Genomic DNA, 27325 nt, shown 5'->3' with positions numbered 1-27325 from the left:
ATGCCTGGAAAAATAAGCAAACCATTAATCATCATATTTCACCATTCTTCAATGAAGTCCTAAGGTACTTGTGAAGGGGTAATATGGACACAAGAAGAATGCTCTTGAATCATTCCTATTCACAAACCAGGAGATTTCTGCATAAACAAGTTAAGGTGGGTTTTCTACCAATTTTGCTGAAGGAAACTAATAGTGCATTTGATTTATCAACACTGGTGATACACAGAGATCATCCCCCTCTGTCTGATCAAGAATTTAACTCTTCAAAGTTTCCAGATGACAACATTATTAGCAATACATATGAAGAAAGAATATCTGCAAACTCATTGATATCGTCAGCTCATGCTGAAAGACACCCAACAAAGATGCTCCCTGGTATAAGAACTTATGGACATTTAGAATGGTTCCATTATGAACTACCAGTGCCACTTTATCCCTCCTTCTGGGATGTTCTCACAAGCAAAGATGTTCCTCTCTCCCCTGAACAAAGTTCTCCAGCAACAGAGATGAACATTAAAAGAAACAGTAACAACTGTATTTCAGGTCCTCCAATTTTAACAATTTCCACACCATACAAGTGTAACAGCATTGTTCAAGAAGCACAGAAGGCAACTTCATCTCCATTCCTCATAAATGACTACAAGTGTGTGAATTTTGAGCCACCCCTGACACCATACTGGAAGCAAGAGATCTTCATTCCACGCCCACTCAAAGAAGCAAAATATAAAATTCAATGGATTGTGCAGTACAAAAAGGTTATAAAATAGCCATAAATACCAAGTAACTTATGAGCAGAATTCTGGAAACCAAATATGGAAAAAGAGCAATATCAATATTTATTAAAAATTTCCAAGAAACATGTCGAGTATAGATTTTACAACAGGCAAATGTGTAAGACCTGATATGTTGTCACTAGTTGCCCATCCCCTCCGCTCCACAGTATATGCATTTTGTTTGAGTTTATAAATAATCATAATGTGAATTTAATTTTGAAGTGTCAGGTAAAAGAGTCCAGTTTCTTGCAGCTTCTGCTGTTGGGCATCATTTTCACTTGTAGGAATTTGCTTTATGTTTAGGCAGGAAACTGAAATTAGGAGGAACTGGTCCCAACAGCATTTCACTAAAATCAAAGTAAAATACACAAGTCTTAGAATAAATGATTATGTACAAGTTACATTTATAATTTTACAAAAGATAGTTTAAAATTTTGCATTTTTAAAATTATAATCCTGTACAAAGTCAAATGGGAAACATTACAGTGCCATTGTTGAGACAACTAGTTTTAAAACTTTGGCTAAGCAATATATTAGTTCACTTGAGCTCTATAATAAGCTTTCACATTTAGATCCAAACCAAAAATAACCTAGGCAAGGACTTTAAGTTGTCAAAGAGCCACTTTCAAAGAAAAGTAACCTATCAAGTCTTTAACATTTAAATAGCATCTTAGCTTACCTTATTTTGATCCAATCAGATACATTTTGACTAACCATTAGAGTTTCCAAATAATCTCTACCTAAATAATAAGGAGGCCTTTCATTGATTTTCTGAGGTATACGTTCTAGAAGACCTATTGGAATATACCTGGAACAAAAGTAAATTATGAAAAAAATTGTTGGTATATTGTTGTTAATGACTTCAGTTGAAGCAAATTGGGCATTTCTTCAACAATAGTCTGCAGACTTTTACCTGCACAAGAATGATAGCCACTCCAGGAGGAACTTTCTACTCTTCTCCACTCCCTGTGTATCAGATCCCCAGTGCTCTAGCCCATAATTCCTAAAATCCTGTAGAATTTCAAATCTCTCTCTCGAGGAAATATCCCAGTGTCGTTGCTCTTTTATCTCAGTGAATATCCAAGGTTTAATCAGTGCCCCTCTGTAGTTCAAAGTTAAATGACAAATGTAAATTTTATAGCATTTGCTTCTTTGCATCTTATAAAAAGTCATTTCTGTAACAGAAAACAAATCTCATCAGCAAATACTTTAATCTTCATTCAAACATTTTGTATACTTATTTTCTAGATGAGATTAGATCATAGAATCTATCAAAACTGACATTAGCCTAAAAATCAACTTTGTATTTATAATCTATGTTAGATAATACCAAGCTTTATGTAAAAATGACATTGTTCGAAGTTTGATTTTTGTTTCTCATTCACCAAATTAAAATTCAGCCCAAAATACTGGATTTGGGGTTGAATTTTGACAGGTTGGAAATATTAGATATCAAAATAGTAAACTTCTGAATAAGTGAATAAAAATACTTTCAGCCAATTATACTAATACTCAAGGGTCTTCAATAAGTGTTTAGTGCTCGGGAGTAGTGAACCGGACATGAATCTGGTTTCACGTCATTTGCAAGGTCTACAATTATGTGACACTTTACTGGAATGTATTCTGTGCTCAAAATTGAAATTAATAAATTGAAAAAAATCCTCTTCATGGATTTTTCATTTAAAAAGTTATGTTCTATTTAGTAAGAGCTGCAGAGAATGGCTCAGGTACTCTTATTTGATTCCACCCTCAGGTGACTGTCAGTGTGGAGTTTGCATGTTCTCCCCTGTCTCTGTGGGTTTTCTCTGGGTGCTTCAGTTCCTTCATCCATCATGTGCAGGTTAGTTAGATTAGCCATGCTAAATTGCCCATAGTGTCCAGGGATGTGTAGGTGAGGTGAATTTCCCTGGGGAAGTGCAATGTTATGGTGATAGGGCAGGGGTATCGGTTGGGTCTTTCTGGGATGCTCTTCAGAAAATCAGTGTGGATTTGATGGGCCAAAGGGCCTGCTGCTGCATTACAGGGATTCTGTGTGACAGTGGATACATTGGGTGTAATCCTCCCAAAATCTCCTGGATTCCAGAATGTCCCAGTGAATTGAAAAATAGGAAATGCAGGTGTTATTCACAACAGAAAACAGCACTACACCCAGTTAGTATGACATCAGTTAATATGAAAATGGTCATATTCTGTCTTCTAAAGGATGAAGTAAGGTCAGCAGTGAGAAATAATTCACCAGCATGAGATTAGGAAACAGAATGAGTATGGCTGGATATTAGGAATGGTAGGAAACAGTGGTTGGAATATTTTTTCAGCCCCAACCATAACAACAACAATACTGACACCACTGGACACAGCATTAAGGAAGATACACGAAGAGTGTAACAATGACAATGTAATAATTGAGGGGTCTTTATATAGACTGGAACAACAAAATCCATCAAATATGCTTTGGTGGCAATTTCCTAGAATACACTGTGTCTATGCTGTACAACGCTGATTCTTGTTGACAAGCAGTATTATTTGGATCTAAACGAGGATCAGCAAGAGCTCATGATCTCACTTGCCATCTAAACTTGTATTAGGCTTACAAGTTAGTGTATAGGGATCACACACAAAAACAAAACCACCTTAAAAAGTAACTTGGAGATGCTGGACGTCACAGCTGATAAAATTTGGAGCTGGAAAGACTCAGCAGATCAGGCAGTGTCAGAGGAGTAGGAAAGTTGTCATTTCGGGTTGATGAAGGGTCCTGACCTAAAATGTTGCCTTTCCTGTTCCTCCAATGTCACCAGATCTGCTGTGCCTTTCCAGCTCCACATTTTATCGACTTAAAGTAGTTATTCTTTCGGATTTCCTTGAAATCACATATCCAGAGGACAATAATTATCCTATCAGTTATGAGGCAAAAACGAACCATTTCAGATAATGCCCAGCTTCTGATATCAAATCTTCGGCACCCAATACTGCCAGATCAGGGAAGACAGGCACCTTTATTTGGGGATGATTTTGAGGGGAAGTCATTCCTCTAATTTCTGAAATGTATTTTAATAATTTAAACAAGACTGCACAAGTCTTTCATACAGCTCTCAACATGTCTAATCTTAGACATCCTCCTTCGAAATTTATTTGGTCATTAGGATTAACAAAGTTTTATGGTAATTTCAGCAGTTTTCAATGTCAGTGTTAGCTGTTCATCAGCTTTCAAAATTATCCCCAGTGTACATAAACTAAATCATATAGCATAGAATTTCCTAGGGTGTTCTACCAACAGAGATTTGATTCCAAGCCCACCAAATGGGCGGCACGGTGGCACAGTGGTTAGCACTGCTGCCTCACAGCGCCAGAGACCCGGGTTCAATTCCCGCCTCAGGCGACTCTCTGTGTGGAGTTTGCACATTCTCCCCGTGTCTGCGTGGGTTTCCTCCGGGTGCTCCGGTTTCCTCCCACGCTCCAAATATGTGCAGGTCAGGTGAATTGGACATGCTCAATTGCCCGTAGTGTTAGGTAAGGGGTAGATGTAAGGGTATGGGTGGGTTGCGCTTCGGCGGGGCGGTGTGGACTTGTTGGGCCGAAGGGCCTGTTTCCACACTGTAAGTAATCTAATCTAATCTAATCAAATAAATAGGCATTGCTTCAATTATGCATGGGGTGTTAGGGTAGCATTTCAGGAAGTGTGGGAGAGTTAAAGAGTGAAGGGCTTCTCAGCTTTAGTTGAAGTTCTATTGCAGAACAGCAACCCATTGCATCATTCTATAGATTACACACCTTGCAATCATAATTCCAGAGACACTAGTAGTTGCCTTCACTCTGTTGGCATCTTCAAATGACAGTATATCACCGTTTCCTGTAGAAGATGAAGATATTGGATACATACTGAGCACAAATGATCTATAAATAAGTGAACTTTTAATTTGTTTGCACTGGCAAAATGCTACCATATAGCCCATTACAACCATTATTACTACGTGTAGAAAACTTTAATTTTACAAGCAGATGTTTATAAACATAAAATACTTTCTCTGCCCATTCACATAGAAAAGGTTCACGTAGATACACTCGATGCTGGGTCAGTATCTTAAACAGTGGAATATATACACTACTGCATCAGTATTTTGTTTAGTTGTTAAGCCATTGCATTGACATTTACTGGACAGTGTTATCTCAAATCTGCTTAACAAATCACATACTCCTATGCAGAACTGGATGACTACAAAGATTACAGCTCCCTGTATGAGATGTTCTTCATCGCAATCATTAAATCACACCACTTTTCCTGAGAAATAACCGTCTCTCTCAACTGCTCTTGTATTTGTCACTTCAAAGACAACTACAATCTCGCTGCAGCTACTTTATAGTCAAATTTAAAGAAAAGGTTTAAACTTACCAAAGAGTGGCATTGGATTAGCCACTTGAGCACAATGATCAATGTACTCCCAATCCGATAACTTAGTGTAACGCTGCTCTCTGGATCTGCCATGGAGCTAAAGATAAATGAACCGGAGATGTTACAATAAGGAGTTCCACAATCATTTGATTCACCAGAGTACATAAGCATGTTAGTTAACTTGTATACTAAAAAAAAAGAGCATTTCAAATGCTCTTAAAGCTTCCAAGTCCACATGCTTCAAGGTAAACTGTTCAAAATGCCAAGCAGGGATCATTTGCATTAAAATGAACAGGTATTAGTCAACTATATGTCATAGCTCCTGCCCTTATTTTCAGTAGCTATCCGATTTAACACAAACAGCTCGCTTCATAGTGAAAAAGGCGGCATCATTGTAGATGATCCAACAATAACTATTCACTTCTCCTCACTAATCCTATCTTACCCTCTGTTATTCATGTAGGCATATTTTATTCATTTCATTTATTCAAAATCAGCGTTCATAGAATTCCATCACAGTCCTTCAATTCATTTTCAGTTTGCACTGAATCAAAGTTTACCTCATAATTACAATGCACAACTAAACAAAAGCTATTAGGTTTTAACTTACTTTAAATGTTGATTATAGAATTTCTCAAATAAAGTCAAAACTAATTTACTTACTTTCTGGTTGTAATTTTTAACCTACATACAAATTACATAACAAATGTAATGTAGATGATTTATTACAATATACACCTGGAAGAATTTCTATTAGGTCATTACAGCAGTTTACTAATCTGTTTATCACTCAAATATATGTACTGGAAGTATCTGTTATTTGATTTGCTGTATTTTTCTGTAATAGACAGATGGACATAGTTACATCTGTTGTATTTTGTAGAACCAAGCACTTAAAGCATACAAGTTGTCTTGCTTTAACCTTGTTTAGGCCTGGAGTCTCTGGTCATGCACAACTGTCAAGTCATAATCTCCAAATTAAATTTATGTATCTCTCTGGGACTATAATTAAGAGTCTTGCCCCCTGCTTAGTTTTCAAATAAGTTATACTTTAGCAAAATATTGGTTAGCATTATACTCAACAGAAAATTAATACCACTGGTCTTTCTCTGTCATATATTCCTTATTTGGCTTCCCACCAAGTAAAAAATTAATTTAATGCAAATGCCAGTGGGCAGAGTAAATGTTCACTGCAGGACTGACTGTTAGCTATATTAAGCCTGGAAGGAGTTAAGAAGTAGAAAATGTTAATAGTTTAAACAGGTTCCAGAATATTAATAAAATGTGAATGAATAGGAGGAACACACGAGAGATTCTTCCGATTTTTAGGCAAAATTAACCCAATATTACAAATTTGGACCACTCCAAATCTACACACAGATAAACAAAGAGAAAAACATTCCACATAAAACCTAGACTGCCAGAAGACTGGCAATATATATGCTTCTGAGCTGCAATTCAGAACTTGCATGAGAGATAATAACAAAACTAAATTTAAAAGTGTAACCTGAACTTTTGTTTATCTCCAATGAAAAATGCCAGAAGAATTCAACTAGGATCAGGGTTACCTTAAATTCCACACAACACATTGAAATACCTTTTCTTCTGAAAAAAATAAGGACCCAACAGGTTTTATTGCAACCACCAACCTAGCCTTTTCTCTGTTTGAAAAAACTGCCCATACGGATATTGCAAACTTAAAACTCACTATGTGGATAAACTATATATAGTAACTGCCTTCCATCACACATGGTGCAGCATTCTTCAGGACAGACCCCAACCAAATATTTGGTTAAGACAGTGATCTGCAATATTAATTTGGTAACAACACTCTTTGACAAAGGCTAAACTTATCATTTCCAATCAGGTTTTTACAAAGTAATTGACTCCACAGCCTTAAACAGTAATTTGGCTAGACCCCAGTGGGAAATCAAAGACATCTGGCGAGATCAATGGGTGCCAGAAGCAACAAATATTAAGATGTCTGCGCTGTTAGCACTTTAAGACCAAATCATAGATCCTGGTATACATACAAGTGATGTATTTGCCCAGGAAATTTAAACTTCCCATATGATTTATATGATAATTTGCATTGTTCCAGAGCCTCTATGTATATCTCTTACACTGGATTCTGTGTCGGTGACTTAGTTTAAATATGCACTGCTTACCTAGACAGTTACCTGAAAACTGGAATACTACTTCATCCCTGATGTAACTTAGTGGTTGACAGTAAAACCCAAATCCACCCACCCGCTAAAAGCCTTTGAGATTGAATATGGAACCTGATGCTGTAAAAAAGGGGCATTTCCCCTGCACTGCTCCTCTTTGCCAGCATGCCAAATGGATTCCTCCAATGAATCATTACTGCTGCAATTGGGACAGAAAGAGTTGCAGCGACAGAAAGAGTTGCTGGGACAGATAGACTGCAAGGACATAAAAACTTTTGGTTTCAGTAATCTTCACAGTCAGTGGTAATTGTCCTAACATCGTGGCTGATCAGAAGATCTGGACCTTTATCTTGTGCACTTGATTTTCAATATTTAAAGTCTTACTGCTGATTAGTAAACAGAAGATACAAAATGACTCAAAGAACAGCAGAACCCTCAATAAAACTTACTGTAACAAGGGAAAGTCCACAATCCCGAAGGTTAGGTATTATTTTGTGCGCAATGTTTATTTTCTCATGTACACCAGTCCTTAATTTTGCAGTCAGAGGAACATCCAACACCTACAGTAAGTTCAAGAACAATCAACTTCAGTTAACACGGAACAAATAAAGGCAGCACATTGGCATCAATAAACTGAGGATCTACAGAAGCTACTTACAGAAGTCATTCCTTTCACAATCTGTTCCAACTTGCTCAAGCGATTCATTAAACCACATCCACCTCCCTGTGAATAGTGAAAGATTTGAAGAACTTTTTAAAAGTATGCATGTAGTCTTACAGTCACAAGCAAAGTGTAGCTATACTCTATAAAGCATGCTGCATGTTTCTTGGTTAGATTACAAAACAACAGAAATTGAAAACATTCTAAAACTGACAAAGGGACTGACACAGACAAATCACTTAAAAGTAAAATTGTACATATCTGTTGAAAAGATTTAAAATTTCTTTTTTAAAAAAATTGCAGAAAGTATTTTCAATACTTAAAGAATGACTTGTGTCTTCCAAAATTAGTAAATGAAACCTGGCTGTTCAGTTATGAGCAGACATTCTGCTTTGCCAGATTACAAGTTACCTACGTATTTTGTAAAACCAAGAAAATGAACAGATATACACCTTTGTAAAAATCTCAATTTTAGACAAGGTAGAACGAAACATCTCACCTTATGATATACTAGATCGATTGGGCAGCCCACATTAATATCAACAAAGTCTACATCGATGTTCTGATTCAGAAGCTCAGCACATTTTGTCATGGTGTCAGGAAAAGCTCCCTCTAGCTGTAAAGAAGTAATATATCTTCTGTTGCATTTAAGTGTAACCAATTATTGCATTGAAAACTCATTACTGGAACAAAAGTATGTTCCAAAAGGCCTTGATTAGTAATTATTTATTTGCATCTTACAATAGATAAAACACAATTTTAAATAAAACGGCATCATCAATTGTCATTATTAATGAAATTTTTTAAAAGAAATGAATTATGTCATTAAGGTTTGGGCAGTTAATTAGCTGAGAAACTCCTTACTCACCAATTGACACTTTTCAGGAAAAGGGGACTAGAATAAACATTACAAACAGGTGCAGTCATTTCATACATTTGTGGAATTGCAGTGCAATCTTTGCCTCAGATGATGCAGATGTAAGTCTGCACATCAGATGTTGAATTCTACATTAAACTCTACTCCTTAAGATGCTCCAAGATGAAGTAAATTGTGAGAATACAAACCTGCACTCCAAAGAGGTCTTCTGTGTAATGTCGTTTCAACAGTGCCCATTCTGAAGATTGTCCTTGCAAAAGTTTTATACACATTGCCATCTCCCCACAGGTGATGTCAGCTCCAAATCTTTTACATATTCGACGGAAAGGAAGATTTCCACACTGTAACAAAATACAAATTTGCATAATGCTTTTCACAACCTAGGGATGTCGCAAAGCACTCTGAAGCTAAAGTACTTCTAGAAGTTCAGTCAGTGATTATAATGCTACAAATGCAATGCAGCAGGGAATAACACAAAAAGACTAAAGCATACACTTCTACTAATGAGTATAATCCGAAAATTAGAAAATTTCAACGCAGCTCTCAATTCAAAGTATTCCTTGGAACATTTATTACTTCATTGGAAGTGGGTGTTGCTGGCAAGGCCAACATTTTTTTGTTCATCCCCCAACTGAATTTGAAGTTGTGGTGGTGAGCAACTTTCCTGAACCACTGCTGTCCATATGATGCAAGTACAAGCAGTATATTGATCCTGCGGCAAGTTCCAAGTCAGGATGCTGTGTGGCTTGGAGGGAAGCTTGCAGGTGGTGATTCCTATGAATCTGCTAACTTTGGCCTTCGGTTTGGGGCATACAAGGAGCTATGAAATATATCTTGGTGCAGTGCATCTTGTAGAAGGTACACGCTGTTGTCAGTGTGCGACTGTGGTGGAAAGCATGAACATTGAAGGTGCTGGTTTGAATGCCAATGAATTGGTTTGCTTTGACCTGGATGTTGTTGGAGCTGTGGTCATTCAGGCAATTGAACAGTATTCCATCACACTCTTGACTTGTGTCTCATAAATGGTAAGCAGCTTTTGGATCCAGGGGGCAAGTTACTCAAAGAATTCCCAAGATATGAACTGCTCGTTTAGATAACAGGTCTTGTTCCATTTCTGTCTTATAATATCCCAAATATGAAATCTCCTAAATCTTTCTGTTGGACTGAAGACGTTGAAGATGTTGATAAATGAAGATGTTGGGGCTTATGACATCACCGAGAACTTTTGTAATAACCTCTTGGAGTTAAGCTGATTGGCCTCCAACAACTACAACTACCACTACCACTGTCTTTCATCCTACTAGGTATGATCTATTCAGGGGAGAAAAAAAATATACAAGGCACTAGCTGAACCACATCCAAAATGTGAATAGTTTTGGTCCCCTCATCTAAGGAGAGATATACTGCCATTGGAGGCACTCCAGAAAAGATTCACTACATCGATTTTGTTGTGGAGAGATTTTCTTCTGTCAGATAGCATAAGCTGGGCTTTTACTCACTGGAGTTTGGAAGAGTGAGAGGAGACCTAATTGAAATATACAAGATTGTCAGGAGGCTTGACAGGGAAGACGCAGAGAGGTTGTTTCTCCTTGTGGAAGAATCTAAGACAAGGAGGCACAGCAACAGAATAAGAGGTCACATATTTAAATCAGAGATGAGGAGATATTTCTCTCTGAGAGAATTCTTTATCCCAGACGGCAATCAAGGTTCAATCATTAAGTATATTCAAGACTGAGACAGATTCTTAATCAGTAAGGAAATCAAGAGTTACGGGGAGAAAGTGAGGTTGAGCATTATCAGATTAGTTATGATCTCAGTTAGAGTGATAGAGAAGACACAATGGGCTCAAATCACCTACTTCTGCTCCTTTGTCTTAGGGTCATAAAAACTGAACCTTCAGGGAAGGAAATCTGCCAGCATTACCTAGTCTATGTATGAGTCCAGGCCCCCAGAAGTATGATTGACTCTTGAATTATCCTCCAAAATGGCATAGCAAGCCACTGATCAAGGGCAATTAAGGATGAGCAACAAATGCTCTAGAAACACCCACATTACATTAAAGATTGTCGTTTTTGAAAAAAAAACTACTCACTGTTGTTAGTGGAGCCAGATAAAGCTTATCTTTGAAGTTCAGCTGCAAAGTAAAAATAATTATTTATCACAACATACTTGGAAGTTTAATTATATACAAAACAATAACAAAATAATGCATAGCAGTACTACTACATTGCAAATTAAAAATTAACAAATGCAAAATTGTAACATTGTCAATTTGTGGCAGTAGTTGTTTTCATTGTAATGATAGATATTGATCAAATGAAAATCTATTAAACCCTTCCCTGCCAACCTCCCCAGACCCAAAACAGACAGCACATAAGGAGCAATATATTTACTAATGTTAGTTATTTTATGGATTATAGTGTACTGTCTGTAAACATACGCCCAGGTGAAAATAGATCAAGTGAAGATGGATAAACAATGGATCTGGACCACAATTTTGGTTTAGTCCCTGGACATAAATTGAGATTTGTTTTCAACATATATACCACATGTTGTTATTTCCCAAGAGTTTTCTCAACCACCCCATGACTTTACTTACTTCATCCCCGCAACCACAGTTTCCAAGAAGTTAGATCTCAAGAGATATTTCTTTCCATATTATGATCCTCCCTCTCTTCATGCCTTTACACTCCAACATTACTTGTGATGTATCTTGTGTTAAGTAATATATCTCAAAGTTTCTTACTGAACTCATTTCCATTGTAATCTGTCTCAGACTGTCCCAAAGCATTCCTCGGACAGGAAATGCAAGTGTATGGATTGCATTAGAGCAGATGGGAGATGACATACAGAGAACAAACAGGCCTGATGGCATTTATCCTAGGATTCTCTGGGAAGCAAGGGAGTAGATTGCAGAGCCATTAGTCTTGATTGGTATGTCCTCGTTGTCTACAGGAATGGTGCCAGAAGACTGGAGGATAGCATATGTGGTTCACTTGTTCAAGAAGGGGAGTAGGGATAACCCTAGTAACTATAGGCCGGTGAGCCTCACTTCTGTTGTGGGCAAAGTCTTAGAGAGAATTGCAAGGGGTAGGATTTATGAACATCTGGATAGGAATAATGTGATCAAGGATAGTCAGCATGGTTTTGTAAAGGGCAGATCGTGCCTCACAAACCTTACTGAATTCTTTGAGAAGGTGACTAAGGAGGTGGATGAGGGTAAAGCGGTAGATGTGGTGTATATGGATTTTAGTAAGGCGTTTGATAAGGTTCCCCATGGTAGGTTACTGCAAAAAAATACGGAGGTATGACATTGAGGGTAAGTTGGAGGTTTGGATTAGGAATTGGCTGGCTGGAAGAAGACAGAGGGTAGTAGTTGATGGTAAATGTTCATCCTGGAGTGCAGTTACTAGCGGTGTTCCGCAAGGATCTGTTTTGGGACCATTGTTGTTTGTCATTTTTATAAATGACCTGGAGGAGGGCTAGAAGGTTGGGTGAGCACGTTTGCGGATGATACGAAAGTCGGTGGAGTTGTTGACAGTGAGGAAGGATGTGTCAGGTTACAGCGGGATATAGATAAGCTGCAGAGCTGGGCAGAAAGGTGACAAATAGAGTTCAATGTGGGTAAGTGTGAGGTGATTCACTTTGGTATGAGTAACAAAAAGATGGGGTACTGGGCTAATGGTCAGATACTTGGTGGTGTGGATGAGCAAAGGGATCTTTGTGTCCATGTACACAGATCTCTGAAAGTTGCCACCCAGGTAAATAGTGCGGTGAAGGCGGCACATGGCGTACTGGCTTTTATTGGTAGAGGAATTGAGTTCCGGAGTCCTGAGGTCATGATGCAGTTGTATAAGACTCTGGTGCGGCCGCATCTGGAGTATTGTGTGCAGTTTTAGTCGCCATACTATAGGTAGGATGTGGAGGCACTGGAATGGGTGCAGAGGAAGTTTACCAGGATGTTGCCTGGTATGGTAGGAAGATCGTATGAGGAAAGGCTGAGGCACTTGAGGCTGTTTTCATTGGAGAAAAGAAGGTTTAGGGGTGACTTGATAGAGGTGTACAAGATGATTAGGGGTTTAGATAGGGTTGACCGTGAGAACCTTTTTCCACGTTTGGAGTCAGCTATTACGAGGGGGCATAGCTTTAAATTAAGGAGTGGTAGGTATAGGACAGATGTTAGGGGTAGATTCTTTACTCAGCGAGTTGTGAGTTCACGGAATGCCCTGCCAGTAGCAGTGGTGGACTCTCCCTCTTTATGGGCATTTAAACGGGCATTGGATAGGCATATGGAGGATAGTGGGCTAGTGTAGGTTAGGTGGGCTTGGATCGGCGCAACATCGAGGGTCAAAGGGCCTGTACTACGCTGTATTTTTCTATGTTCTATTATCCACTGCATCAAATACTTCTAATTTCATATTTAGGCAAGAAAATCTATCACAACAATTTTATGCCATTAAGGATTATTTTCTACATTGTTAACAAAATTGGGTTTTCCTAAACAAATTAAAATGAAGAAGGAGACTTACTTGTTTCTTTTCACAGGATCGTACTTTTATAATATCTTCATCAGTCACAACTCCCAAAGTTTTTGTAGAAATTATCCCTTCATTGTCATCTTTGATAGATTTGGCTATGTCTGTATCTGTTCCAGAAAAAGTGCTCACCTCATTTATTTCAACATTCACTTGTGTTGATTCTGGTTCTTGACCATTATTCAAAGTGTTTTCTGAATAAAATACACTCGGTAATTCTGCCTTTATACAGTCCTGTGATCCTACAGAAGAATCTTTTTCCTCAATAACTCTATCTGAAATGCCAATAGGCAACTTCATCTCTGTTGAATTACTAGTTATAACTTTCTCTTCAATACATTTTGATTGAGCAAACATTTTCTTTGCTGCATTACTGTGATTTTCACATTTATTGCCTTTGTTCAACTGTTTCAAGTATTGCTCAGATTTGTCAAAGTAAAACTTTTTTTTGCGTAGGATCTGTTGCAGATCTTTACTTAGACTATTTTTCACAATCACTGTTCCCTCCCATGTCTTCGTAAGATCTTCATTAATCAAATTCTTGTTGTCTGGACCAATGTGGGATTTTGCATACCGGCAGGTAACACCATATTGACATTTCCCATAGGTGGCATATAAGTGGCAATGGTCACCAAGATCAGAAGGCTTGGATTCCAGATACTTCGACACATCATGCAAAAATCTGCATTTTTCACCAAAGTAACACTTCATTGGAGGTTCCTTGGTGGGATGAAGCATGAGGAAGAGAAAGACAGAAATTATTGTGTGTCAGTAAACATGCTTAATAAAGATGCTAACAATATAAAGGGTTATAACACTATAATGAGAGGGAAATGCAATCACTGACAGGATAGTAAGCAATTTCATGTTGAGGGGCTCTGGAGAGCAACCAAGGGATATGCCAGTTACGGACTTTTATTTATTTCATAAGATAATAATGTGCAAAAAGTGATACGCCCACAGGGTTACTTGTGCTGCCTATATAAAGCCTTCATATATTAGTTGATCAAATGAAAAATGTGAAGGTTGATTTTTGTTTCTTTTTGATATTGGCTTTCATAATTAAGGTGGAGCACCAGGTTCAGTGTCAACATTTCTGACTCAACAAAAACCATTGCTTTTTGCCCAATGATTAAATGGTTCCCAAGATGCATTTCACTCAAGGTGCATTTTCCTAATCAGTCTTGCAAACAATTCCATCTTCTCAACAGAATTTCTGCAAGTTTCAGTTCTTTATACCATTTTACTCCTTTACCTTGGACTAAGTGTCTTAAATGTTAAAATGACCTGGTCTGCATATAAACCACTGTTAGATTATCAAACAATGAATGGAATCTTAATTTTAGCTTCAAAGTTTTGGCATTAGTTGACAGGTAGAGGTCAGAAAGTAGCTCAATATTTCCAATCTCTGCTGCCCATGTTTTCATTCACAGCAAATCATGGTCCCTCATCACTCCAATGTAACCTTGCAAACTTATATTGGCTCTCAGTTAAGCAACATCTCTGATTTAAAATCCATATCGTTTTCAAAGCCTTCCACAGCCATACAATAAGCCCATATCTCTAATGTCCTTAAATTCCACAACCTTCTTTAAGATATTTGCACTCCTCTAATTTTAACTTCATTTTATGCACCCAATCACAATTGTATTACTTTTGATGATTTTTGCCTTTAGTTGTCTAGGCTCCCTACACGTTCTCCATTTTTCTACCACACTTTTCTCCTCAAGACATCCTTGATATTTACCCCCTTTATCAAGTTTCTGATCATCCCACCTATTATATCCTTGTATGGCTCAGCCTCTAGGATGTCTCTCGAAAGTACTCTGTTATATTGAAGATGATATATAAAAGTTGTTACTTTAGTTTGAATGTTCATTAAGTAAAATTTTGGGCACAATTTAACAGGTTTGTGATTCTTTGTAAGTCTCTATTCTGAAGCACTGTGGATGCTCCATTATGGATATATATTTAAAGCTGAAATTTGATCACTCACGGAAAATTGATAGACATGGGAAGCAGACAGAAACATTGACTTTTAAAAATTAGTTAATGGGATGTAAGCATCATATCAAGACTAGTATTTTTGCTCATTTCTGCTGGCCCTGAAGGTTGTGGTAAACCTCCTTCTTGAGCAGCTGCAGCCAAGCCAGTACACCCACAACGCTCTCAGAAGGTAGTTCCAGGATTTTGGCCTATGGACAGTGAAGGAATTGCAAAACAGTTCCAGGTCAAATCACTGTGGCTTGGACAGACACTTGCAGGTGGATGTCTCTACTGCATCTGCTGCCTTTGTTTTTCAAGGTGGTGGTTAAGAATGTGTAAGATGCCATCAAAGGAGCACTAGTAAGTTACTGCAGTGCATTTATTGGCTGACAACTATTACCACTATGCACTAGTGGTGAGGGACTGTGTGTTTAAGTTGGTGGAATGGAGTGTTGATTAAACAGACTCTTTGACTTGACCAAACTGGAGTGTTGCTGGAGCTGCATTCACCCAGGAAAGTGTAGTGTATTCCATCAAACTCCTGATTTAAGCCTTGCAGGTAGTGAACAACAGGTTCTGGGCAAAGGGGTACATCAGAGTCCAATAAACAAAGCTGCCAAACTGGGGCTAGGAGCAGTGCGAGGGTGAGAACCAACACCAGGGCCACATGATTTATGGTGGGACAGAAATAAACAGGCTTTGGGAAGTGAGAATTTGAGTTATTCGCTGTATGATTCCCAGCCTCTCAACTGCATTTTTAGCCAGTCAATGCATTTAAATGGCTAGTTCAGGCAAGTACCTGATCAATGGTAAGCTCCAGGTTTTTGATGGTGGAGAATTATGCCATGGAATATCAAAGTGAGGTTGTCAGATTCTCTCTTGTTGAAGATGGACATGGCCTGGCACTTATGTGGCACAAACATACCACATAAGTACCATTTATCAGTCTTGCTGCATTTGTACACAGACTGCTTCAGTATCAAAATGGTGTTGAACATTGTGCAATCATCAGTGAAAATCCCCACTTCTGACCTCATGATGCATGGAATAGATTAAATGTAAACACTTACCTGGCAAACTGAAGTGCACAACTTTTGATCATGTTCATAGTGTTTTGGCTTCATATGAGGTCTGTTTTTATTTTGGCCCCTTGCTTTCTTATTAATTTGTTTGTGTTCCTCTTCTTTCTGACATGATTCACTGTTATCCTTTTCAGATTCACTTTTAATATTTTCACTGTTTTCATCCAGTTTCATTCTTTTTGCTTTGTGCTCTGGAAGATCACAGTCTGCAGCACCTTCAGTAACTTCTCCATCAATTGGATGATCTTTATCAGCAAGTTTTAGGTTTTTATCCCTTCCACTATTAATGTATTCATGAAAATGATCTTTGGTAGTACGATATCTAGAAGAAAAAAATACTTACAGATTAAATGATTTAATAGTGGTCTTTAAAGTTATTAAAATATTTTGAAAAATAGAAGTAAAGCTTTTCCACTTGTGGGAAACAGCAAAACTAGAAGTCAATTCACAATGGTCATCAAGAAACCAAAACAGGAAATTATAAAAAGGTTTTTCACCCAGGAAGTTACAAAAATATGCAACTCACTTCCAAGGGGTTGAAACAAATAGCATAGCTACATTTAAGATGAAGCAAAACAATACATATGAGGGAAAATGGCATACAGTTCTATGAATAGTTCAATGAGAAAGGATAGGAGATGAATAATCACAATTGCAGGTTGGATGTGCTGTAAGAACCTGTATACAGCACAGATAAAGGCCAGTCTCTTATCTGCCACTCTAGTCTGGAAATTTCTGTGGTCTACACCTGCAGTACCTTCTGGTCTGTCTTCTTCCCTACAGTAGAATTTTGAAATTCATTTTCATTTAAATTCCTTCTGAAAGGCAATTTTTTTGATTTTCCAGGACTATTTTATCCTTCTCACTAACTAATTTATTAAGTAACTCTGTCATATAATAGCATTATCCTTTGTACTTGTGTTGATGCAAAGGATATTTGGACTCATACAAAATTAGGAAATGTTTCAATTTCCTACAATAACCACACCTTTGCTGTTTTCCCATCTCTTTTCAATCCACAACACCCATCTACACTCACACACACTACCTGTGGCCTCTCCATCTCCACACAGAGCATCCCCCAAACAATCTGCCCCCCCCCCCCCCACTCAGCAGGCTTTCCGCATTGCCAACCAGCCTCCAAGTTTCCCCAATGAACCCAAAGCCTCCCTGACTCCTCCCTGCCTCTCCCCATTACGATCTACTCTTCCAACTACAAGTTGCTTCTCTCTCATGTTTATTGTTGTTGGGCTCCCTAGTGGACCCATCAGGGAAGAGCAGCCTTTCCTTCCATTCAGCTTACAGATAACTTTTCTCTGATTGACATAAGGTAATAATACTCAGGCAGTTGATACAGACATGATGGGCTGAACAGCCTCCATCTGCACCTGAACAATTGAGATTCTGGTCACCCTGTGAATAAATTTTCCTAGAAGTTTTGTGGATGGATTTATCCATTGTCCCTTTGCATTGTGAGCACTCTTTCACAAGTTGCATTCCAGATCATAACCATTCATTGTGTAAAATTGTTATCATGACACTTTTAATCTTTTTCCAATCAATTTAAATCTATCCCCTCATTTTCCACCAGTGGGAACAATCTAACTTGCCATCCACTCTGCCTACAGTGATTTGGAGCACTGCCATCAAATCTCCTCTCAAAGAGAACAAAGTCGTAGCAAGTGAGGACTGCAGATGCTGTGAAAGCACAGCAGGAGCTTTCATCATCCGAGCAGAAGGAAATTCGACACTTCAGACATAAGCCTTTCATCAGGAATGAAGCTTGCGGGCTGCGGCTGAGAGATAAATGGGATGGGGTGGGGCTGGGGGATAAGGTAGCTGAGAATATAATGGGTAGTTGAAGGTGAGGGAGAAGATGATAGGTCGGAGAGGAGGGTGGAGCAGATAGATAGGAAAGGTGATGGACACGTCAGGAGGGCAGTACCAAGTTGGAGGCTTGGGATTGGGATAATATGGGGGGAGGGGAAACGAGGAACCTGTTGAAATGGTTGCAGGGTAACACGGTGGAATATGAGGCGTTCTTCCTCCAGGTGTTGAGTGGTAGGGGTTTGATGATGGAGGAGACCCAGGACCTACACGTCCTTGATGGAATGGGGCGGGCAGTTGAAGTGTTCACCTTCTCCTTCATCTACTTATTACATTCTCAGCTACCTTGCCCCCAGCCCCACCCCCCTCCCATTGACCTCTCAGCTCCCCCCCCGACTCCCCCAACCCCGGCCCGGTCCAGAAACTTTATTTTTGTTGAAGGGTTTATGTCCCAAACGTTGATTCTCCTGCTCCTCAGATGCTGCCTGACCGGCTGTGTTTTTCCAGCACGACACTCTCGACTCAAAGAGAACAAACCCTGCTTCTCAAATCAATCTACCTATCTATCTAACTGCACTGCTTCATCCTGTAATCAGTCTCCCAATTTTAGATCTAACTAGTGTTTTGCAAAGATTCATCATCTTTTCCTTGCTTTTGCACTCAATAAAGCTCTGGATCCAGTGTGACCTTTTAAACATTTTCTAAAGCACCCCACCATCTTCACCGATTTATGCACAAACAGCTTGAAGTCTCTCTGTTCCAACATGTCCTTTAAAATTGTACTTCTAGTTTTATATTGTCTTTCCTTGTTTTCACTACAAAAATACATAATTTTCCAATTCTCCGCACTAAATTTCAATTGCCACAAATCCACCCATTCCACTAATCTGTCTACATCCTTCTGACGTCCATCACTATCCTCCTCCCAGTTTACTATATTTCCAGCCAGGACAAAATAGGCCATTTATGGAACCTTGAACATTGAATATGCACTTCATCCAACACTAATGCTCTGTGGCTACACTGTGTATATCAACAAGACACTTCTTCAAAAACAACTTCCAACTTTGTGATTTATAGAAGAATAAAGATAGCAAACATATGGAAACAGCAATACCTGGAAACTTTGCTCTGTGTCACCATCATGATCTGAAATTATATTGCTTTTCAAAAAAAGTATTCAGAGGGTTTTTATGCCACTGTCCAAGTCAACATTCACTGCTAATCTCCAGATGTCCTGGAGAAAGGAGTGAAAAGCTGCCTTCTTGAACGGCTTTTGCCCGAAACGTTGATTTTCCTGCTCCTCGGATGCTGCCTGACCTGCTATGCTTTTCCAGCACCACTCTGATCTAAACTCTGGTTTCCAACATCTGCAGTCCTCACTTTTGCCTTCTTGAACCGTTGCAATTCCTGAAGGATATGGACACCCATAGTGTTGTTGAGGAGGAATTCCTCGGATTTTGAACCGAGGACAGTAACGGAACATCAATATAATTTCAAGCCAGGAACTTGTAGGTGGGGCATTCCCATTTGCTGACATGTCCTTCTCGGTGTCGAGAGGTTGTGGATTTGGAAGGTACAATTGGAGCAGGTTGGTGAATTACTGCAGTGCATCCTGTGCATTGTACACACTGCTGCTATTGGCGGTGAGGAGCGAATGTTGAAGGTGGTAGGTGGGATGTCAGTCAGGCAGGTTGTTTTATCTTGGTGGTGGCATTGAGTCTTGAGTGTTGCTAGAGTTATACCCATCTAGACAAGTGGAGAGTATTCCATCACACTTCTGACTCATATCTTGTTGATCATTGTTTCCCTAAGTAGGAACTGGGACCCCCATTATGGTATGAGCTCTGATGTCACAATGGCCACTGTAGAAATCCAACCAAGTTATAACAGTTTTGCTCATCTCTAAAAAGCGCCTGTTCTCTCAGCAACTATCTCCATTCCATTGATACTCCCTGGATTCCTATGATCTCCCAGCCTCTTGCTTGTCTACCCTGGATTCCACATCTGCAGTTTTTTTTGTCTCTAACCATCTCCATTACAGGGCAGGAGATGCAAGAAATGGTGATGGTGGTATCTGGAACATTGTAAGATATGATTTCGTGAGTACATCTATGTCAGGCTGTTGCTCGTCTAGTTTGCGGCACAGCTCTCCCAATTTTGGCACAAGCTCCCAAATGTTGGTAAGGAGGACTTTGGAAGGTTGACAAGGCCATGTTTGTTGTTGCTATTTTCAATGGCTAGATCAATGCCAGATGGTCCAGGGAGTTTTGTTCCTTTCTTTAGATCTTGTAGCAGTTTGATACAATAAGAGTGGCTTGTTCAGCCATTTCAGAAAGCAGTTGAGGGTCAACAGCATTGCAGTGAGACTGAAGTCACATGTAGGCCAGACCAGTTAAAGAGGGTTATTTTCTTCTCTAGAAGGCATTAATAAACCAATAATTCTTTCATTGTTGCGGAATCAAAGTCTTGGAACTCCCTTCCAAGCTACTCTATAAGTGTATGTGTTCCAAATGAACTGCAGAAACTAAAGAAGGCACCAATTTCTCCAAACATAATGATGCAGAAATATTGTTCCAACATCTAAACTTTGATATTTTGTCTGAGGCATTAGCTAACAGCAAATTTTATTGACTAATTCAGGCAGAAAATATCTAGAGTGCTATAAATTCAAGGGCAATTAGTAATGGGAAACAAATATTGGCTTTGGCAGGAACACTCTAAAAGAAAACACGCAGTAAAAGAAAAACTGGGTGACTACAACTTAGGTGATAAATCAGTGGCAGGATTTTCCAGTCAACAAGCGAACATTATATTTTAAGCTTTGTGCAGGATTTTCTTGGATTTTGCATTGATAGCTATTTTTCAGATTGGAGGCTGATAGATATTGGTGTTCCCCCAGGGTCACTGCTCTGACCATTGCTTCTTCTGCAGTATATAAATTAATTGATTTCTGGCATCATTACAGCCTTGGTCCAAACACACGAGTCAACAGTGACTGTCCTTGGCATCAAGACTAATTTTGATCATATGGCATGAAGCAGCCCTAATAAAACTTGAGAAATGGGAATCAGGAGAGCATTCTCCACTGGTTGAAGTCATATTTAGCACAGGGGAAGATGGTTGTGGCTGTTGGAGGTTAATCATCTCAGCCCCAGAACGACACTGCACAAGTTCCTCAGTCGTGTCCTAGGCCCAAACTTCTTCAGCTACTTCAATGACTACCCCTCCATAAGGTCAGAGGTGGGATATTCACTAACGATCACAATTTCAGTATCATTCAAGACTCCTCAGATAACGAAGCAATTTTAAAATTTATTTTCTTGAGGGATGTAGGCATTGCTAGCTGGTCAGCATGGTAAAAACAATGACTGCAGATGCTGGAAACCAGAGTCTAGATTAGAGTGGTGCTGGAAAAGCACAGCAGTTTAGGCAGCAGGATTTTACTGCTCCTCGGATGCTACCTGAACTGCTGTGCTTTTCCAGCACCACTCTAATCTAGCTGGTCAGCATTTATTGCTGGTCCTTGGTTCCCCTACAAAGGTAATGGTGAGCCATCTTCTTGAACTGCTGCAGTCTATGTACTGTAGGTAGACTCACAATACTTTTAGGGAGGGAGTCCCAGGATTTTGACCCAGCAAAAGAAAAGGAACAACAATACATTTCCAAGTCAGGATGGTGAGTGACTTGGAGGGGACTTCAGGATGATATTCCTTTGTACCTGCTGCCCTTGTCCTTCTGATCAGAAGTGGTCATGGATTTGGAAGGTACTGTCTAAGGATCTTTGTCCAAAAGTGTGTTTGGAGGTAGCAAGACCTGGACAATATCCAGGCTTGGACTAAGTGGCAATAAACATACTTGCTACATAATCAATGTAATGAGGATTCCCACCATGGCAGATGATAGAACTTGAACTCAACAAAAATATGGAACTAAAAACAAACGGGCAAATGATGACCATGAAACCACTGTCAATTCTTGCAAAAACCCATCTGAATGCCATTTAGTTGTTTCAACTACGAGAAAGGGAAAGAAAAGGAAACCGGATGGACCACCTGGCATCGACTAAAGCACTGGAAACAAGAAGGGCAAACACAGCCCTGTCAAACAATGCAATTCCTTATTAAGATCCATGGGTCTGTCATGTTTCATTTCTTTTTTTTCCTTTCTAAGAATCAATACAATTGCTAGGCCATTTCAGAAAACAATCCTCCTTACTAAAATTTGGAGACCAGCATGAAAGTTGGAAAAGCAGTCTCAAAAGCTAGTCAAGCAACAGCCTGATATATTCATACTGATGGAGTCAAATTTCAAACACAACACCCTGGACTACACCATCAATATCCCTGGATACATCCTGTCCCACAGATAGGACAGCAGAGTTGAGGGCACAGTGGGAAGCAGTTAGGAGGCAGTTGCGAGAGGAGTCTTCGACATTGACTCTGGAATCCATGAAGTCTCATGGCAAAGGTCAAATATAGGTGAAGAAACTTCCAGCTGACAACCTCCAGCATGTACCATGCTCCCTCGGCGAATGAGTCAGCGCCCTTTCATGTTGAAGCAGTGAAGGTAGCAGGTCCACCAATGACAGCAGCTCAGCAGCAGCACTACTGATCAAGCTTGTCAGGTCCTAAACGGCATCGCTAGCAAACTGGATCTGCAGCAGGAGACGAGGGAACCAACATGAGGGAAAATCATATTTAACCTCATCCCCACAAATCTGCCTACCACAGATGGATCTGTCCATGATAGTATCAGCAGTCGTGACCATCGCACAGTCCCAGTAGAAGTCCTTCTTCAAAATGAATGTACCCTCCACTCTATTGTCTGAAAGTATAACTTTGCTAAATGTGATAGGCTTCGAACAAATCTAGCAATTCAAGACTGGGCACCTATAAGGTGCTGTGGGTCATCATCATCATCAGCAGAATTATACTCCAACACAATCTGCAAACTCATGGACCAGTATGTTACCCATCCTACTGTAACCATCAAGCCAGGAGATCAACCCTAGTTCAACAAAGAAGGCCATGCCAGGCAAAACACCATATATAAGTAAAACTGCTTTCATTTTTTTGTTAACAGTTAAACTGTTTAAAATGTTATTGTGCCATTCATTCAGCTACTAATTAATTTATTTTTAAAAGTTATGAATTTCTACAAGGTCCAGAACACTGACTTTACAAATAACGGTCATCGGAAATATGACACTGCATGGCACTCTGTCCAGGAAATCTGAACTCTGTGTGAACACATCAAGTGATGTACCTCTTCAATCAACCTGAATGATATTCAAAGATATTCACAGTTGAATTTTCATTCAGTGAAGGTGTCAAGTTCGAAGATAGGTGTGCTGATGAAGTGGGGAAAGGGTAACTAGGGAGAGAATAGGGCCCCTCAAAGATCAGCAAGGCGGCCTTTGTGTGGAGCCACAGAAATTGGGGGAGACACTAAATGAATATTTTGAATCAGTATTCACTGTGGAAAAGGATATGGAAGATGTCAGGAAATAGATGGTGACATCTTGCAAAATGTCCAGATTACAGAGGAGGAAGTGCTGGATGTCTTGAAATGGTTAAAGGTGGATAAATCCCCAGGACCTGATCAGGTATACCCGAGAACTCTGTGGGAAACTAGAGAAGTGATTGCTGGGCCTCTTGCTGAGATATTTGTATCATAGATAGTCACAGGTGAGGTGCCGGAAGACTGGAGGTTGGCTAACGTGGTGCCACTGTTTCAGAAGGGCGGTAAAGACAAGCCAGGGAACTATAGACCGGTGAGCCTGACCTCGGTGGTGGGCAAGTTGTTGGAGGGAATCCTGAGGGAAAGGGTGTACATATATTTGGAAAGGCAAGGACTGATTAGGGATAGTCAACATGGCTTTGTGTGTGGGAAATCATGTCTCACAAACTTGATTGAGTTTTTTGAAGAGGTAACAAAGAAAATTGATGAGGGCAGAGCAGTAGATGTAATCTATGTGGACTTCAGTAAGGCATTCAACAAGGTTCCTCATGGGAGACTGATTAGCAAGGTTAGATCTCATGGAGAACTAGTCATTTGGATACAGAACTGGTTCAAAGACAGAAGGCAGAGGTTGGTGGTGGAGGGTTGTTTTTCAGACTGGAGGCCTATGACCAGTGGAGTGCCACAAGGTTTGGTGCTGGGCCCTCTACTTTTTGTCATTTACATAAATGATTTAGATGCGACCATAAGAGTTTAGAATTAATAAGTTTGCTGATGACACCAAAATGAGAGATATAGTGGACAGTGAAGAGGGTTACCTCAGATTACAACAGGATCTGGACCAGATGGGCCAATGGGCTGAGAAGTGGCAGATGGAGTTTAATTCAGATAAATGTGAGGTGCTGCATTTTGGGAAAGCAAATCTTAGCAGGACTTATACACTTAATGGTAATGTCCTAGGGAGTGTTGCTGAACAAAGAGACCTTGGAATGCAGGTTCATAGCTCCTTGAAAGCAGAGTCGCAGGTAGATAGGATAGTGAAGAAGATGTTTGGTATGTTTCCTTTATTGGTCAGAGTATTGAGTACAGGAGTTGGGAGGTCATGTTGCGGCTGTACAGGACACTGGTTAGGCCATTATTGGAATATTGCGTGCAATTCTGGTCTCCTTCATATCAGAAAGATGTTGTGAAACTTGAAAGGGTTCAGAAAAGATTTACAAGGATGTTGCCAGGGTTGGAGGATTTGAGCTATAGGGAGAGGCTGAACAGGCTGCGGTTGTTTTCCCTGGAGCGTCGGAGGCTGAGGGGTGACCTTATAGAGGTTTACAAAATTATGAGAGACATGGATAGGATAAATAGACAGTCTTTTCCCTGTGGCCGTGGAGTCCAGAACTAGAGGGCATAGGTTTAGGGTGAGACGGGAAAGATATAAAAGAGACCTAAGGGGCAACTTTTTCACACAGAGGTGGTACTTGTATGGAATGAGATGTGGTGGAGGGTGGTACAATTGCAACATTTAAGAGGCATTTAGATGGGTATATGAATAGGAAGGGTTTGGAGGGATATGGGCCGGGTGCTGGCAGGTGGGACTGGATTGGGTTGGGATTTCTGGTCGGCATGGACAGGTTGGACAGAAGGGTCTATTTCCATGCTGTAAATCTCTATGACTCTAATAGCTATCAAATTAAACAGCCTATTGAAGGCACTTTTTACTCACCTGGAATTTTTCAACAATATCCCTGCCCTATGCCACAGGAGTAGCAGCAGGACAGGTGATGTCACATTACCATCCACACTACTCATTATCCTCTCATCCAACTCTTCACTGCCCACAGCAGAAATATTGATCTGACAGTGTGGCTATATTTTACTTTCAAGCTTTCTGTAATCTTTCAGAAGGAACATATATTTCAAGTATTTTGGATTAGTAGTGCTGGAAGAGCACAGCAGTTCAGGCAGCATCCGAGGAGCAGCAAAATCAACATTTCGGGCAAAAGCCCTTCATTCCTGATTTTGCTGCTCCTCGGATACTGCCTGAACTGCTGTGCTCTTCCAGCACCACTAATCCAAAATCTGGTTTCCAGCATCTGCAGTCATTGTTTTTACCTATATATTTCATGTAACCCTCTCATCATCCCTTTTACAATTAGAAGCACCCACCTGACATTGCAACTGTTGCCTACACCTAGTCTCAGTTGCTCTAGATCTTTATCTAAGCTGTGGAGCCTGGTCATCATCCTTAATTCAAGGAGGGTCCAAGGGGAGGTCTCTTAATTGACCAGCTCCTTGGCAATCTCCGTAGGGTCTTGACCAGCACTGAATCAGGACCCAGACATGAAAAGCTTGCACACAGAATCTGAAGTCAGAAGTGCAAATTGACATTAGTTCCATGTGAGATCAGAAGTTTAAAAAAATATAAAGGCGTGATTGAGAGATAGATGCAAAGCAAGATTGTGGACAAGTAAAAAAACCGTCAACATGTCCAACTCGACAACATTTTTTGAAAATCTCGAATAAGTGCGACAAACTTTACACTATTAATACAAAATTCTCGGACGTACTGAAGCTTGATGGCTGCTACTCCTGGGTCGCTCACAGCCTCACTGACAGAGTTGGTGGCGTCTCCCGATTCGGCCATATCTGAACTGGGTTGAGGGAGAAGGCTTGCAATTGCTGGTGGGAAAAACGAAGTGTGATTAGGCGCCGTTCGCGATCGCACGGTCGTTTAATTCAAACTCACTACTGACCTGACAGCAGTTTGGCAGCGGATCCTGTCGCCAAAAAAAACAACACATTACAAATTCATTTGGCAGCAACACTGGAGGCAGGACCGCCAAGAATTAACCTTTGCAATCAGCAGCAAAGGTGCATCAAACGAAGGTGCATCATTGGGTCGTTTGCTCCATCGATCGTACCCGGTAGATGGAAAGGCTCCAAACGCACCCTGACGGCCATGGGATCTACAATTTTCTGAAAACATTGAAGTTCCATTTCCAGAAACAAAAAAACCTTTTTTACTTCAGTACCACGCGGACGTGCTGATTTTTAACAATTAAAACGTTTTAAATAATCTTGCATCATGATTAAAGCCTCCACCGTTCCTGGGGGGGGGGGGGGGGGGGGTCCAATGTAAACCTCCCGGCGCGCGCCAATGAGCACTCGTCCTTAGAAACCAGGGCCGGACATCGACCGAACCGCGTCAAATCAGACACAAACCTCCCGCCCGATACACAGGCAGCCCGCTTAAATATTACACTCTCCGTATGTTTGAACTGAAGGCGATCAAAGACCGCAACTTGCCCCGTCCTCAAACCACGCTCCCAGAGCCGGACACGCTCGGTGTCACCACGCTCTTCCGGGTGTGCAACCGCCCAGACCCTTCCGCAGCAACTGGAGGCCGCTTCTGTGGGTCCGCGGTAACATTGTCTCTGACCTCACACCCCGGCAGGAACTGCAGCTCCTTACCTTGTTCACTTCTTGTTTTTGGCTGGAGGTCCTGTTTTGGAGTTGAAATGTAGCCCACTTTTCGAAACAACGTGACTGATAGTCGCTCAGACAATGCTGTT

At 40.1% G+C, this 27325-nt stretch overlaps 1 protein-coding gene across 4 annotated transcripts; it reads right to left on the bottom strand.

The window, feature by feature from the left end:
• Positions 1 to 811: 811 nt before the first annotated feature.
• Positions 812 to 27325, bottom strand: dus3l (dihydrouridine synthase 3-like (S. cerevisiae)). 4 transcript variants are annotated; one of them, XM_072575807.1, is made up of 14 exons: positions 27225 to 27325; positions 26321 to 26432; positions 16458 to 16791; positions 13396 to 14121; positions 10959 to 11000; positions 9055 to 9207; positions 8489 to 8605; positions 7987 to 8052; positions 7778 to 7888; positions 5161 to 5257; positions 4542 to 4620; positions 1687 to 1875; positions 1453 to 1581; positions 812 to 1120 (listed from the first exon to the last, which is right to left on the bottom strand). In XM_072575807.1, exons 2-14 carry the CDS (start codon positions 26395 to 26397, stop codon positions 1048 to 1050), a joined length of 2193 nt encoding a protein of 730 aa, XP_072431908.1. In that variant the 5' UTR covers positions 26398 to 26432; positions 27225 to 27325; the 3' UTR covers positions 812 to 1047. The 4 variants fall into 4 exon arrangements, with proteins under 4 accessions (XP_072431908.1, XP_072431906.1, XP_072431905.1 ...); XM_072575805.1 differs by lacking the exon at positions 27225 to 27325 and adding an exon at positions 27060 to 27175; XM_072575804.1 differs by lacking the exon at positions 27225 to 27325 and adding an exon at positions 26976 to 27135.

This window comes from Chiloscyllium punctatum, chromosome 8, assembly GCF_047496795.1.
Source record: "Chiloscyllium punctatum isolate Juve2018m chromosome 8, sChiPun1.3, whole genome shotgun sequence".
In the NCBI taxonomy this organism is placed as follows: Eukaryota; Metazoa; Chordata; class Chondrichthyes; order Orectolobiformes; family Hemiscylliidae; genus Chiloscyllium; species Chiloscyllium punctatum.
This window is presented reverse-complemented; position numbering and strand designations above follow the sequence as displayed.